This window comes from Natator depressus, chromosome 5 (assembly GCF_965152275.1).
Source record: "Natator depressus isolate rNatDep1 chromosome 5, rNatDep2.hap1, whole genome shotgun sequence".
Classification (NCBI taxonomy): Eukaryota; Metazoa; Chordata; order Testudines; family Cheloniidae; genus Natator; species Natator depressus.
This window is the reverse complement of record NC_134238.1, coordinates 84083154-84097948: the sequence shown is the minus strand read 5'-3', so window position 1 is coordinate 84097948 and position 14795 is coordinate 84083154. Positions and strand designations below refer to the sequence as shown.

General features: G+C 38.7%; 1 protein-coding gene across 15 annotated transcripts in view; it reads left to right on the top strand.

The window, feature by feature from the left end:
• The window catches only part of SPIN1 (spindlin 1), a 123759-nt gene that overhangs the window by 83528 nt on the left and 25436 nt on the right, over window positions 1-14795 (top strand). For 9 of the 15 annotated variants that reach the window (XM_074953119.1, XM_074953116.1, XM_074953109.1 and 6 more), the window contains one exon: window positions 3294-3524. In XM_074953119.1, coding sequence (XP_074809220.1) covers window positions 3473-3524 — 52 coding nt within the window. In that variant the 5' untranslated portion in view covers window positions 3294-3472. Of the gene's footprint in view, window positions 1-2433; window positions 2545-3293; window positions 3525-14795 lie in introns of all 15 variants that reach the window. The other 6 variants (XM_074953123.1, XM_074953121.1, XM_074953120.1 and 3 more) reach the window with 3 other exon arrangements.

Sequence of the window (14795 nt, the reverse complement as noted above, 5' to 3'; positions counted from 1 at the left end):
TCCCAGTGTGATATAGAAAAATTGAAGTAATGTGATCCTTGGATGTATAAATGGTAGAGGAGTGATGAGGAGTAGGGAGGTGATTTGACCGCAGTATATGGCATTAATAAGACTGCCCCTAGACACCAGAATTGTACGTAGTATTCAACATATTTTAAAGGATGTTTGAATATTGGAGAGGGTGTATTAAACAGCCACAAAAATTATTTGAGGTCTAATGAAAATGCCTTACTGTGAGCCTATGTCTACACTTGGACAGTGTGTGGGGTAAAGGCACTACATGTGTAGCTACATGTTGCTGTGAAAGGCTCCAGCAGCAGGAAGAGGCTCTGGCAGCTCCTGATATGCATCTAAATATAGCCTGTTGGGGGTTTTGTGTAGCAGAAAAATGTCACTCAAAAGGTATTGGGGTCACTTAGACCTCATATTAATTATGCAGGTATTCCTGGATCAGATTTTTATTTTAGAATCATAGAATATCAGGGTTGGAAGGGACCTCAGGAGGTCATCTAGTCCAACCCCCTGTTCAAAGCAGGCACAATCCCCAATTTTTTTTGCCCCAGATCCCTAAATGGCCCCCTCAAGGATTGAACTCGCAACCCTGGGTTTAGCAGGCCAATGCTCAAACCACTGAGCTATCCCTTTGAAGCAGCAGTTATGATGATTGTTTTTATTACCATAGTTTCTGTTTTTTATTTTTAAAAAAAATGCACTAAAAGGGTTTTCTTGCAGATCGAGTCTCCAGATAACATTTGCCTCATATCAGAAAATTGAGGGTCTTTTTTAAGATAACACTGTCAAATTGATTTTCTGGGAAGCCTGTGCTTGCTAGGAAGAGTTTCTGGGGAAGTCACAATTATCAGATGCATTTGCTGGCAGCCCACACTTGACAGATTCTGTTGCTGGGGCAAAGACTTGCTATTACATTGCACATGTACGTTGACTGTCTGAATGCATATATTATTTGGATTTTGTTGAACTGCACATGGCATAATCTTTGAGTAAGAGATGGATGTTTCTCAGGGATCTGGGTACAGAAATGGTGAAACCAGGAATAGAAAAGGAACATTGCAACCTTGCCTCAGGCTTCTAGGGAAGCAGCATCTAGTGTGCGGAGTACTGATCCAGAACCTAAGAAACAGGAAGGATGTTACATCTGCTCCAGAGAATACGACAGAAAAATGCATCAAGAATGTGTAAAGTGTAAAAACTTAATATGTTCAGAACATATGTCACCTATTTGCTCCATTTGTCCAAAGTAGTAGGTTATTCACTATCACTTTGCTGTGTTTGTGCCTTTTTATATTGCTATTTCCATTGTCTAAATGTGGGGTCAGTTAAATGCTGAAAGCTGCATAGCGTAGCTTTTTAAATAGGTGTGTGTGTTCATGGGGTCAGTTAGATCCCCACACAAGTACTGTGTAGTGTGCTTCTGAATCTAGAAAAGTTTTAATTTGTTCATAGATTTATAGTTAACTGATCATAACATCAATTTTAAATCATCCCATGTGTTTTTCCAATGTTGACATACTGGGGTCTTGAAGACCCAATATAGTAGTAGTGGAGTGATTTTTTTTGGTCCAATATGAGTGTTAAGGAAGGAATGGCAGAGATAACTTGTGATAGGCAGGTACAGAGCTGCACTGCAGGGACTTGGAACAGCCTCCAGCTTAGAGCAGAAATTACAAATAAATTGTGCAAGACAGACTTAAGTCAAAATGGCATTGGAGATAATTATTATATTTGTATGGCTACACTGAAGTATTCTAGATCTTGATTTTGTTCACTTTGATATCAGTCTTGATTTTTTGACTCATATCCACAAGTAGCAGCAGAACAAGCTAGCTAAATAAGACTGTATCTTGATAGATTTTTCTACTAAATGTTCTTCCAAACAAAGAAAGTTTCCTTTGTCAGCAAAATGTCGATCTACATGTCTTGTGCACTCTTCTGAGTCAATGGAAAATTTAAACATTTTGAGTATCTACATTTTTTAATAGACTGCAACATAGTTTTACTCTCACTAGTTTTAATATACTGGGTAGGATTTTGATCTCTGAAGGATGAAAATCATAGAGTCCCAAGAATGTCAAGTGATCTAAGGGGCTCTAAATTTCTTAATTAAAATGAATGATTTTGACTTCTTACCACCAGTTTGATGATTCTTTTGCTTGTTTCCCCGCACAGTGCAAGAAGTCAGGTATTCTAAAATGTTAACCCCTGGTTTCATTGAACAAACCAATTTAGTACGCTTTTTATTTTCTTTAGATTTAACTTCCTTGTCTCAATTTTCCATGACCTCATGAAATTGCAAAGCTACTGGTAAACACTAATTAAGCCAGGACAGCAGATGTTTGTGGTGTGAAAAAGTGAATAAAGCTAAAAAAGCTTAAAGTTGTTTCAGATCAGTTACTGTGATTTCTCTTTGGTTAGCAGGAACTGTTTTAGCAAAGATGTTGCCAACTCTCAGGAGAAAACTGCTTGATAAGAGTGCTCCATGCAGATTTCTATGAAGAGCTCATGTAGCAACTGATGTAGATAAATGTAATGAGATTAAATATTTCAGAAGTTTAAATTCTTTTCACTTGTCTTTACAAATTACTTTATTCAAATACCTACCCTTTCTGCAAAATTTCTGTAAATTTGTGATTATTAATTTCACACACTGCAGAACTCTTCTCCCTTTTGTCATAGTTGAATGATTTTTTCAGTAATGTGTTCTAAAAGTCTCAAATCACTGTTCTCTGTAGAGCTGGTTTTCTCTACTGAGTAGTAAATCTGGTGTTTTATCAGCTAACAGAAGTATTTGGTTACTGCCACTACCTCCTGCTGTGCAGATACAGTGATATATAGTTTCTTATTCTAAAGCAAAGACTTTCATACAAACATCTACATTTTAAGAATTAAAAATTACAGTAACACCTTGCACTACCCTGGCTGAAAACAAACTGTTAGTTTATTGATACCTAATCATTTTATTCCGTGTTGCTTTCAGATAATTCTGATCCATATCTTTAAATACTGGCCTATAGAATGGCACTGTATATTATACAGAAATTAACTTAAGGGACAAACCCTACCAGATATTGTCGGTCCAAGTTGGTTTTGTGCCAGGTTATTCCATTGTTTTTACTACACACAGTGCTAAAACATTAAAATAAAAAATATAATTTCCCTGAGCATGAAAATTAACATATTTGCTAATATAATTTTAGTTTTTAATTTTTACATTGCTTATCTTGACCACGCTTCAAATTTGACTGCTTAAACTAAAATCTCTTTTTGTTTTGCAGAGAAATATAATTGAAAATACTTCTTCAGCTAATCTTGGGACAAGCAAATTCTCGTTTGAATGGTGGATTAACAAGTAGTAATTTTATCATTTTAAGGCTAAGAGGAAATTTTAAGAGTTGGAAAGAACTGGATTTTCACCCTAGTCCAGCAGCTTTGCTGCTCACTTAAACACAGATGAATGAAGACCCCATTCGGAAAGACACCAGGTCAGCGATCCAGAGCTGATGCAGGTAGGCAATCTTTTTTTTTTTAAACTGGGTGGTGAAATACTGAATTAAATATTAAAACACAAAAGTGTCTGTAATGTTTTTGTGAAGTTTTTAGTAACTTTCAGTTCTTTTCCATCTTGGTATTAAAATTGTGTGTGTTCTGCTCCTGTCAACCTCGTTGACTTTATTTTGTTGTAGTATGACAGCAGCTTGTCAGAAATCCAGTGGAGGCCTATATGTAAAAATATCTTGTTGTTATATTTTAGTTTTGCTGAAGCTTTCATATTGCACACAGGCATGAAATTTTGAAAGGAAGGGGAAAATGCTTCGCAACAAGATTAGCGTCTGTCAGTTTCAGAACATAAGCTGTTCATCAGCGATCCCCCACAGTGCTAGTAAAGAGAACTCTGGAACATGATATATTCATTAGGTGCTACTTAAAACTTGCTATAAAATGTCAGCATTCTGAAGAAGCTGATCAGCCAATATCTGTAAAGGAGCATCAGTAAGACTTTTTGGCTTTGTTTACATGAGATTTAGGCGTCATCTAGGTAGGGAAATTAATTCAGATTAAGGTAGTGTGTGAAGTTAAAGCTATTCCTGATTAACTCTATGTGGGTGCTCTTCTTCCACAATAAGAGTGCCTTATGCTAAATTAACTTGATCCATTTCTAGAGCATCCATGTAGGAAGTTAGTCAGGAATAACTCCCACTGTGGACAAATCTTTTGTTAAACCAGTGCAACTTTTTATGTGGACAATCCTTATCTTGGTTTGAATGTCTTATTTCGGTTGAGTTTAAATCAACTCCTGACTAACTTAAACTATATGAAAATAAGTGTTCACGCAGCCTTATGCACCTATTTAACTAAAGCTGTTTAAAATTACACATATAATTAAGCCAGTACAGCTTTGTCTTGAAGACAAGCACTTACTCCATGCTTTGAGGGCAAGAAGAAATAAGGACAGTGCAAGTGTAAACTAACAAGGTTTAAACTAATTAAGTGCCTGGGGTCTCTGTGAACAAAAGCTAACTAATTCAGCTTTCCCCTTGCACTGGGTGCTAAGGGGGGATGTCTGAAAGGGCTTGCGTACACATGGAGCCATAGAGAAATAGCTATTGTATTTTAAATTTCCACCTATAATAATCTAAACTAACTTTCTAGTATACACAAGCCCTAAGTCATTTCTTGTGAGTTGGGGGGAGAATGGCTTTGGGACATAGAACTTCACATCCAGGCATTTTAGAAAACTGTTGAACCACAAGCTGGAAGTTCTGTTTTAATCTGTTTGATAAACCTTCATTAAAAAAAGCAGAATAGTTTCTTTGAGAGAAAAAGTTTGCTTGGTACAACTGTTCTGTTTTGTTGAGGTTTTTTTATTTTGTGCTCCTCCCTACCCCCCTTCCCCCCTGTGCTGCAGAGTCATTCCATTAAGCTTTTCATTCCCAGCAGAGAAAAATCATGTTTATTTTGTAAAGCATACAACGTAGCTAATGAGCTGAAGGGAGGGATAAAAGAGTATTTAAGTACGCTGTATGGTGCATGTACTGTAGTAGATTTATGGGAAGCTCCTGTGATTTAATATAAAATTGGGAAAGCTCAATTGATATGAAACTAACCATACAGGCCATATTGATGCTTCCATTTGTGTTTCCAGCTCATCGTTCAGATTTGTTGAATAAATTACAAAAAGTCTTTAATCTCCATGAAAGGCTGCAAGTCTGTCATATTCAATAACCTAATCCCTTAATATTAGACCCATAGAAGCAACCAGCACAACACTAACTCCTTCTGGGCTATGAAATATAATTGTCTTCCAGTGTGGTGTGTGTTAAGTATTCAGTTCCAGTAGTAATACAATAATTTTTTAATCTTCTGTATTGCTAGTGACAACTTTTGAAAGGAGCAACTGGTGTTGAAGGCATTCTTTTCAATGAGATTTGAGGGATATTGTGCATCTTATTTCATATATGGTTCACGTTAGCATATCTTTACCTGCGTTATGATTGTCCAATGAGCGTCAGGCAGTAAAAACTACCGTTGGAGGAAAATAGTTCTGGAAAGGTTGCTTTTGCTTCACTCGCATTTTTACTGATCAAATTCATAGTAATGCTACAGTACTTAGTTTCTCTTTTGCAATTATAAACTTTTTGGTTACTATTAAAAGCAGTTTTCTAACTTTGCTTTACAGGTACAGGAAAGCTACCTAGAAAGTTTGGGAGGGTTAGGAAGAAACAGATGAATCAGTTTCTTAAAGAGCTGAGCTAAGAATCTGTATTCAACTATAATAAAGTAAATTTCAGATATGGCAAACTATAAAATCTTTTTTTAAATTGGTACTTAAAAATAGTGTTTTGCATCTTCTTCTGTCATTCAGTATGGAAATGTTTCTGGTAACTAGAAATCACAGTTTGGTGATTGTTTTATCAATTCAGTTCATAATTATCTGATTAAACTTTGTTCATTGGCTGAGATTTTAGAATTGCTCCCCCCCCCCTTTTTTTTTTTTCAGAAATTAATCTTCACACCTGAGGGACAAGTGGGTGAAAGTTTTCAAATGTCAATCTATGAGTAAAAACTAAAAATTTATGGAAGGCTTGGCTGGCCAACCAGCAGGAATCAAACAAAGCCTATGTCTAAACCATTCATGTCATATAAGTGCAAGAGAAGAGGTTAAAATGCATTAATGAAGATGTAAGAGGAGTATGGATAGGCCTCAATCAAAATGATTATAAACAAAGTTTCTTCAAGTGGTGGTTTCTGTGTCTATTCCACTTGAGGTGTGCATGTACTCCACATGCCTGGGACCAGAAGATTTTTTTTTCATTAGTGGTGTCCATTGGTCTGCACCTGCACCCATCTCCTTGTGCTCCCAGCTGAGAGGATATGGGGCAGTGCAGACCAGTCACTTCCATGATTCCTTTCTACCATCTGTGGTCTGAGATGAAACTTCTCTAGTGTCTACAGCTTTAGCTAGCGTTTTTTGTTTTATTGCTTGTAAATAGTTCTCCTTTTCTACCTATTTCTTAGTTTCAGTGTTAGTTTTGGAAAACTTAGGGGGGTTCTTCCCAACCCCAGCCATCTACCTATATTTGGTGCCTATCATGCCCAGGGCCCCAGGTTTTAAGCACTATGGCCTTCCCAATCAGTGAAGGTCATGACACCCATCTGTATTGCCTCAGGGAAGCACATATCCCCTCAAGTGTTGTATCTTCCAGATTTTCCCTTGCTGAACCCCTCAATCCCATGAGTTCAGACTTCATACTTTCCTGGTAGATTGTTTGAGACCAGAGTCTTACCCTGGTACATCAGTCAGAGGCACCAGGAATCCGCCTTTGGTACACAGTTGTCTCTGGCTCTGAGACTGTTGTAAGCAGAATTAGGGACCAGCAGAAAACAGGGAAGACACAAAGAGGGTAAGAATAAGCACCCTTACAAGGATAAATGTGAGCAATCTCCTCTAGGTCCTCATCTAAGAAAAGGACTTCTCCAGTCCATTCTTATGTTGGGTGAGACTCCGTGACCCACTACAGGTTTATCAGGAGTTCAAAGAGAACCTGGTACTTGTCCCTTGGCACAAAACCAAAAGTAAATCTGTTTCTTTATGCTTTAAAATGAAGTTTAAAAATGAATCCTTAAGAAATGTAACACCCAATATTATTATTTTGTCGCCCCTAATGATCTCATTAACAGAGTAACACTTGTCAAACTTCCTCTAAAGTGAAAATTCACTAAAATCTTGTTCATGTGCTACATTTGAGTAACTTATTTTAGGATTATTGGTAGTGTTTGTTATCAAGAATAATAGGTAAAGTTTCTCCTTCAGCATAGGCTGAAGATTACAGTGGTCTAATACAGAGAATTCCACAATTTCCACTGCCCTCGCTTGGTGGCCACTTTGAGAAAGGGTCTCTTTGTGTGTCTTGGCCTGCTTACAGCATGGAAAGCAACCATCTTCCCTGAGGGTAACTTGTGGCTTCAGTCTTGCTGAGAATAATTGGAGATGGTGGCCATTTTCAAAGAAAGCCATTCTTTTTGACAGATGAAAATTTCCACTAGGAAAAAAAAAATCATAAATATATTTTGAGAAGCGATTTTGTAGCACTACATCTACTCAATGGGTAGGCCAAGAAGGAGGGGGAAATTACAGAATGGGGATATATACCATGCACAAAAGAGGGGTTGCAGGAAGGACAGGGAAGTTTGAATGTGTGTTGTAAAAGGCAGAGGTATTTTGGAAGATGGGAGAAAGGGGGGGAAACGGAGTGTGCACTCAGCTGTCTTTTATGCACTGCCAGATCAAAGCAGCTGTAAACCCAGTTTAGCTGACCTGTATGCTCTGTCTGCTTTGTGCTATTCCAGAATAGGACAAAGAAGCCATTTTTAAAACTTTTTTTTAAAAAAAGTGAGTACTTCATAAGTTTAAATCATTAGAAATGTCACATGGTAACATTTTCTTTTGATTTCTTTAGTTTCATATATAATTGTTTAGAAAATGGTGAATGATGCATTTATTATTTACTACAATCCTATTTATTTACTCAAGATTTGCAATAAGTTACAGTTGGCAGAAAATTCAGTTCAATTAAAATGCACAAAAACAGTATTTTAATTTTTTATTAGGTAAATAAAACTGCCATAAGTGTACATACATAAGACTAGATATGGAAAAAGTTTATCCAAAACATTTATTTAACAAAGGATAACATTTATTTATCTATAGTTACTAAATTGAACTGATCCTATAACTAGATCTTATCCTCTCACCTCATTTTTATTCATATTGGAAGAAAAACACCAGCTACTGTGGTCAAGTTCTGGTGTTGACGCTTTGAAAAGGTCGTTAAAAAATTAGCGTGGGTTCAGAGAAACTATAAAAATGAATTGAAGTCTGGAAACATGCCTTACGATGAGACTTAAGCTAAATAACGTGAGTTGAATGTGACCTGTAAGGAATCCTTTAATTTAGCAGACCAAGGCATAATTAGATCAAATAGTTGGATGGGAAATAAGACTCACATGAAAGTGAGGTCAATTAATCATTGGAACAACTTTCCAAGAAAAGAGGGTAAATTTGTCATTTAAGAACATAAGAGCAGCCATACTGGGTCAGACCAATGGTCCATCTAGCCCAGTATCCTGTCTTCCGACAGTGGCCAGTGCCAGGTGCCCCAAAGGGAATGAACAGAACAGGTAAACATCAAGTGATCCATCCCCTGTTGCCCATTCCCAGCTTCTGGCAAACAGAGGCAAGAGACACTTCAGAGCATGGTTTTGCATTTGAAGTCCTGAAATCATGGTTGGATATCTAAGAGAGGCACTCTATTTCAGCTGCAAGTTAAGTTTAGTAATATTTGTTTACATGGTAGGTAAGAGTTGCCTCCACTGCAGAAATTAATCGATGAAGTTCTATGGCCTGTGTTGTGCAGAAGATAAGATTAGGTGATTATATAGTGATCCTTTTGACCTTAAAATTTATCATGTTGTCGTGTATTTTCTTAAAACTAATGCAGAAAACATATATTGGGAGAAGATGTACCCCGCTTGCTTAGTCTGATGCTGAGAGTTCATCATTAATAAATTAGGCAAGTATTGAACATTGAAGATAGTCGTTAAAATTGGCATTAACTGTAATCATCTACTGGTTGAAGCTATTTTGATTAAAAAAACAAGTGACCTGACTTGTGACCCTTGACAGTTTAAAAGACGACGTATAAGACTGTAAATCAGTTTCCAGCCTACAATATTAGCTTATTAGAACAATTGTATACTAATGCTCACATATGGTCCTTTTGTCAGTTTTAGCAGAGAATTGTCTGTCAAGCTTTGTGGTTGCCAGATTGTACAGGCAGTTCTTTCTATATAATTTCTTCTCTCTTCCTGAGGTATTTTCCTCCCCCCCCCCTTTTTTTTTTAATTTTCTTTTTATTTCTACTGCTTGTCACTTCCTAGCAGCTACATGATTGACAGATATTTATTTCCTGGAAAGTTTGACATTTTTCCTGGAGAATCAGACATTATCTTATCTTTAAAGTGATCATCTGTGAGTGAATATCTGTCAGGCTGATGTATTCCTCCTCTTCTTCTTTTTGTCCTTCATTTCTCGTAGATTTGGAAATATTTTTAAACTGATAAGTTCCTGGGAGACTTTCTAGGGTCGTGTTAGGATTGCAAAAAACATTGCATAAGGGCTGCTGCCAACCTGCATGTGAGCATGGCTAAACCCAGCAGTTACATACCTATCATATGTTCATGCAGCTCTAAGACTCTTAGCCATCCAGAAAAGTAACATCAGTGTTTCAAAATCAAAGTATTTTTGTCTCAGGTAATAAATCTAGGTTTTTTTCCCCCGGTTGGCTATGGCAGAATGCCTGTTTTTTGACACAATGATGGTTGTCAGCAGCAGTCTAAGAAATGGCAGTTAACTTTCAGTGAAGGTTAACTGCCACCAATACAGACAAAGGGCACTCTCTTCTCAGGCAGGCAGAAAGGGGTAGTCAGTCCAGATACAGAAGCATTCACTTATTATTTCAAATATGTTTTGGGTGTATAAAGTTACATGCCTTAAAGGATCTAGTTTTCAGAAAGTACTGAGTACCCTCCTTCTGAGAGTCTGGCACCTTAGAGATTTAAGAATTGGGGCACTTAAAATCAATGGTCACTTCAACAATTTAGGTCTTTCTGTTTGGTTCTGCCCTTTCTCCCATTCGGATCAATGTTTTATTCTCCACTTCGTAGAGTATTAATAAGTGGAGCCTCAGGCTGATTTGCAGTCTCAGCTTGCCTTTGCTATATCAGAATGGAAGAAAAGACTTCAGTAAACAACTCTGAAGAGGTGAACTAATTGCAACACCGCTTTTTCAGCCTCCATAATCTTCCCAATTTGTCCTCTTCACCTTGGGCTTTCCCTGTTTCAGCATTGTGTATGTATGCTCTTCCCTGTCGGCCACCGGTGGAAATGGTGCCTAACAGGGCATTTTACAACATGGATCACGGAACCTCCCAAGAGTCTGCCACCTGACATGATAGCGCCATGGGAAAAAGAGAGGCGGGAATGCTAAAGAATTCACTTTAACTTTTCCTATCCTGGTGCTCTGTTCTCCAGAGTGGAAGCACTCAATCCAAGGAATACTCCTTGGATCACAAAGCTTTTCTCCTCAGGTACCCTTACAGATCCCCTTTGCACCGTAACAGTTTCTCTTGCTCCTTCAGTTATCTCCAAGGACTTGTTTGCTGAATCTTCTGGCAAATGGGTAATTCCTTAATCTTCTCCTTCTGGTAGCTGGATGCCATAAAGAAAGGAGGACATGGTCATCCTCTTCTTCTCTCCCTCCCTCCCTCCCCCCTTCCCCCCCGAAAAGCTTCTACTTATTTAATTGTGCACACAACTGTAATTCATTTAAATTTCTGCAGTGAACTAACAGGATGCAAGGTTCCCTGCAATGAGGATGTCGGGCAAATTTTCCTTGTTTGGTCAACCACAATAAAAATGGAGGGAGCTTGTAGCAGAAGTCCTAATATTGCCAATGCAGCACCATCTTTCCTTGGTACCAGAAGTAGGGTCTTTTCGGACCAGCCCCTGAAACAAGGAGACAATGGAGGAATTAAAAAGGCTTTAGCCCAGCAGTAGCATGGCTCTTCTGAAAACACAGGGGGAGGTGCTAGCTGGAGGGCAACAAGGAGCCAGATAGCCATGACAAACCTGGACACCAAAATTCACACATCCTTTTCTGGGGAGGACTGGGTCTGTGAAGCCGATCTGGGTATTGCTTCAGCAGTTCAGTGAGGCTCTTAGAGAGTGGTGGGTGGTGTAGTTGGAACTACAGCAGGCTAAAGGAACTGCAGCATTACCTGTTACGGATCCTGCAGGAAAGAAGCAGTAACAGGTACTGGGTAGATAAGAGGAATCCAGTGAGCTGGAAGCCTGAGACTTGGCCAAGAAGATGTTATGATTGTGGACAGATGGGATATTTTAAGAACGGCTTGCCCTTGGGTGAACTTGGAGAAAGACCCAGAGAAACCAGGGCAGAGACTGTAAAAGATTTCTGGGCAGAGAGGTCTGAGAGAGAAGACCCAGACCAACCAGGGCAGAGACTAATAGCTCTCCAGGCAGAGAAGCCTTGGAGAAAAGACCCTGACAAAGCAGGGCAAAGAGACTGCAAAAGCTCTCCATGTCAAGAGGTCAGAGGTGGGAAATCTTGTCTAATCAGGACAAAGGACTGTTAAACGCTGTCCAGGCAGAGCAACCCAGGAAAGAAGATCCTGAGAAATCAGGGCAGAGACTGCAAATAGCTCCCCACATAGACAGGCCTGGGCGAGGAGCCCCTGAGCAAGCAGGGCAAAGACTACATAGGAGGGGACATTAACCTTCAGATAGGCTCACAAACCTAAAGCCCCTTCTTTGGGATTGGGTGTGGGGGGAGGTATGTGATGGGATGTACCAGGTCCTTTGAGGCCCCCTGGCTGGAGGCACTGCATTCCTACCCCACCCCACCCCACCCCAGGAAAAAGCGGTTAAAATTGATCCTCCAGGGCTTCCTAAAAAGGCTATATAGAAGCAACCAGTCAGAGCAGGCTCAGATAAAAGGAGTTGCAGGGCTTGATCAGGTCAGTTCCTGGGTGGGACCAGAGGGGCAAGGAATGACCAAAGGCTTTTAACAGGCTGCGTTTACCAGACTTGGGAAAGAGGACATGAAAACTGAAACCCTAAGGTAACCAATGAAAGGAACAGGACCACATGGGGGAAAAAGCCCAGGGAATAACTGCAGCAAACAGAGGAGCGGTTCATGGCTGCTGTTTATAGGGTCCCTGAGTTGGGACTCGGAGTAGTGGGCAGGCCTGAGTTCCCACCACTGGGAAAGTGACCTATGCCCCGAGAAGGGGAAGAGGCTCTTTTAGAAGCCCAAGTGAAAGGTGGGATTTAAAAGACCAAGAGACGGGGCTGAAGACCCTAGTGAGGGCAGGTAGCTTGTTGGACTTTGGTGCCGCTGGGAGAGGTTTGCTTTTTGACTGTGTGACTTGGCTGGAGGGCTGAGCCACTGCAGACCTACCAAGCAGGTAGGTACCAACCTATAGGGGAGGTGCCAGGACCAGGAAAGATTGCAGTATCACACCTAACCGACAGGAGGAACTCACGAGAGGTGAGTGTCCCTTGTCACCGTATGATTTTATTAACTTTGCTGAATGTTCATTTTGTGAAACTATACTGAATATATAATAAATAGCTGAGATTTTTTTTTCTAGGCTTTCCAGTTGCAAAGTAAATTCTGAAAGCTTTATGTAGGTAGCTGGAGGAAGCTTATCCTGAAAGCAGTATCTCAAGTGGAACAGTAATATGCTGTTTTTTGTAATTATCAAAGTAGTACAGAAACTGCAGCAAGTGATGTGAATCTAAACCTTTTCACATTTAATGGAAATAGCATTCATGTGTTGTGAAATCTGACAGCTCCCTTGTGATAAATTCATTAATGTTGGCTGCTTTAATACCAATTACTACCTGAGATCAAACTTTACTTATACCAAAAAAGCATACACACTGATCTTTCCACTTATTAAATGTCTGGTGAAATATTGATATTGAAATTTCTATCAAAGTGTTTTTCTTTTAATGAATTAGCCACTCATTGTTCATCCTCTAAATTCTGTTTAGATCACAAACCGAAAGTAGCGTCAGTGACTGACATGTAAATTGTTCACACCACAAAACTGCTGCCCTACTTAGTGCGTTTGAAAGTCTCTCTGCTGAAGAGAGGATTAGGAATTGTGTTAATTTGAGGATTGGGAATGGTGAGAGAAAGCTTGTACAGGATCAAACTGCACTACACTTGTTTGATTTCTAGTAAAATGTACAGAAAACCTATCTAACACACTTCTGTCAAAGGTGCCTAAAGAAACAAAACTAAAACAGCATCAGCTTCTAGCAAAACTCTGCCTTGATTCAAACCTTTACCCACAAACATCAGGTACTATCGAATCCTTTGCTCTCCAAAAGCCAACCAATTTTCAGTAATGTTTTTAAAATGATACTTTGCAGGGAAACAAGAAGACTGTCGTGCAATTTTTAAAGATGCTTTTCAGTAAAATGCTTCAAGCATTATAAGCGTTTATCAGGCTCATTAAATCATATGTTATACAAACCTATACAAATAGGTTTATATCTAAAATAATCCAAAAGTAGCTAGAGAAGTAGTATTTGATTAATATTTATAGAAATTATTTCTTCTGCACAATTTATTTGACACTCTGGCAGTACAAGATTTGTGGGTCTTCCTTAAGTGATGATGAGTGCAGTAGGATTAAGATCCTGTTAAATTATTTCATCAATTTTTTTATTCATAAGTACTTTTAAAGGGCAAATTTGCAAAAAGAAAAGATTTACACAGAAATAAAATATGCCTCAAAATATCACCAGAGCAATTTAAAAGTATTTTAAATAAATTTGTCCTGGAATGTGCACTACAAAGAGAAGATTATCATTATTCACACACTTAGTGTGAGCTTGCCAAAGTGAATTGGGCAAAATTGAAGGACCAATGCTTGACGTAATTGGAGGACTGTTGGATATTATTGTTTTGCTCGTAGAGCTATCATTCTGCTTAGGGACAAATTACCTTCTAAACATTAAATATCACTCCAGTGAGGGGGAAAATTCAACAGCTATATCTACTCTTGATTTTATTAGTCACTTACCCTATTTGTGCAGCACTTGCATGTGCAAAGGCAGCCTATTTGCATGTCTGTCTGAAAATCTGGCCCTTGATTACGTTGCTGGGATTCAGTGTTAGCACTTACTTACCAACATAAGAATGGCCATACTGGGTCAGACCAAATGTCCATCTACCCCAGTATCCCGTCTTCTGACGGTGGCCAATGCCAGCTGCTTCAGGACATGGTCCCTGATTGAGCCCCCACATGCTACTGCAGTACAAAAAAACCATAACAGAAAATAGGTTCCCTTCACACCTTTTTAGATCAATTTTCAATCTAAGACCATAGTACATTGGTTCACATTCAAGCATATGGACCATCTTCCACTAGGAATTCATAAATACATCAAGCAAGCTGGGAATATGGCAATTATCCATCTTAATTTTTACTGTCAATTTAAAATTATGAAATTGATGTTTTAAGATCCCGGATACTTTAAGCACTTTTTTTAGTAAAATGGAAAAAATAGTTTGTCATATAACTGATTGATTAGTTCTTACCATTTCACCAAAAAAAATATGTTCCTGTGGCGGTTGGGGGAAGAAGTTGGTAAACCTCTATCAACTTTTTCTAAAGGTTCAAAA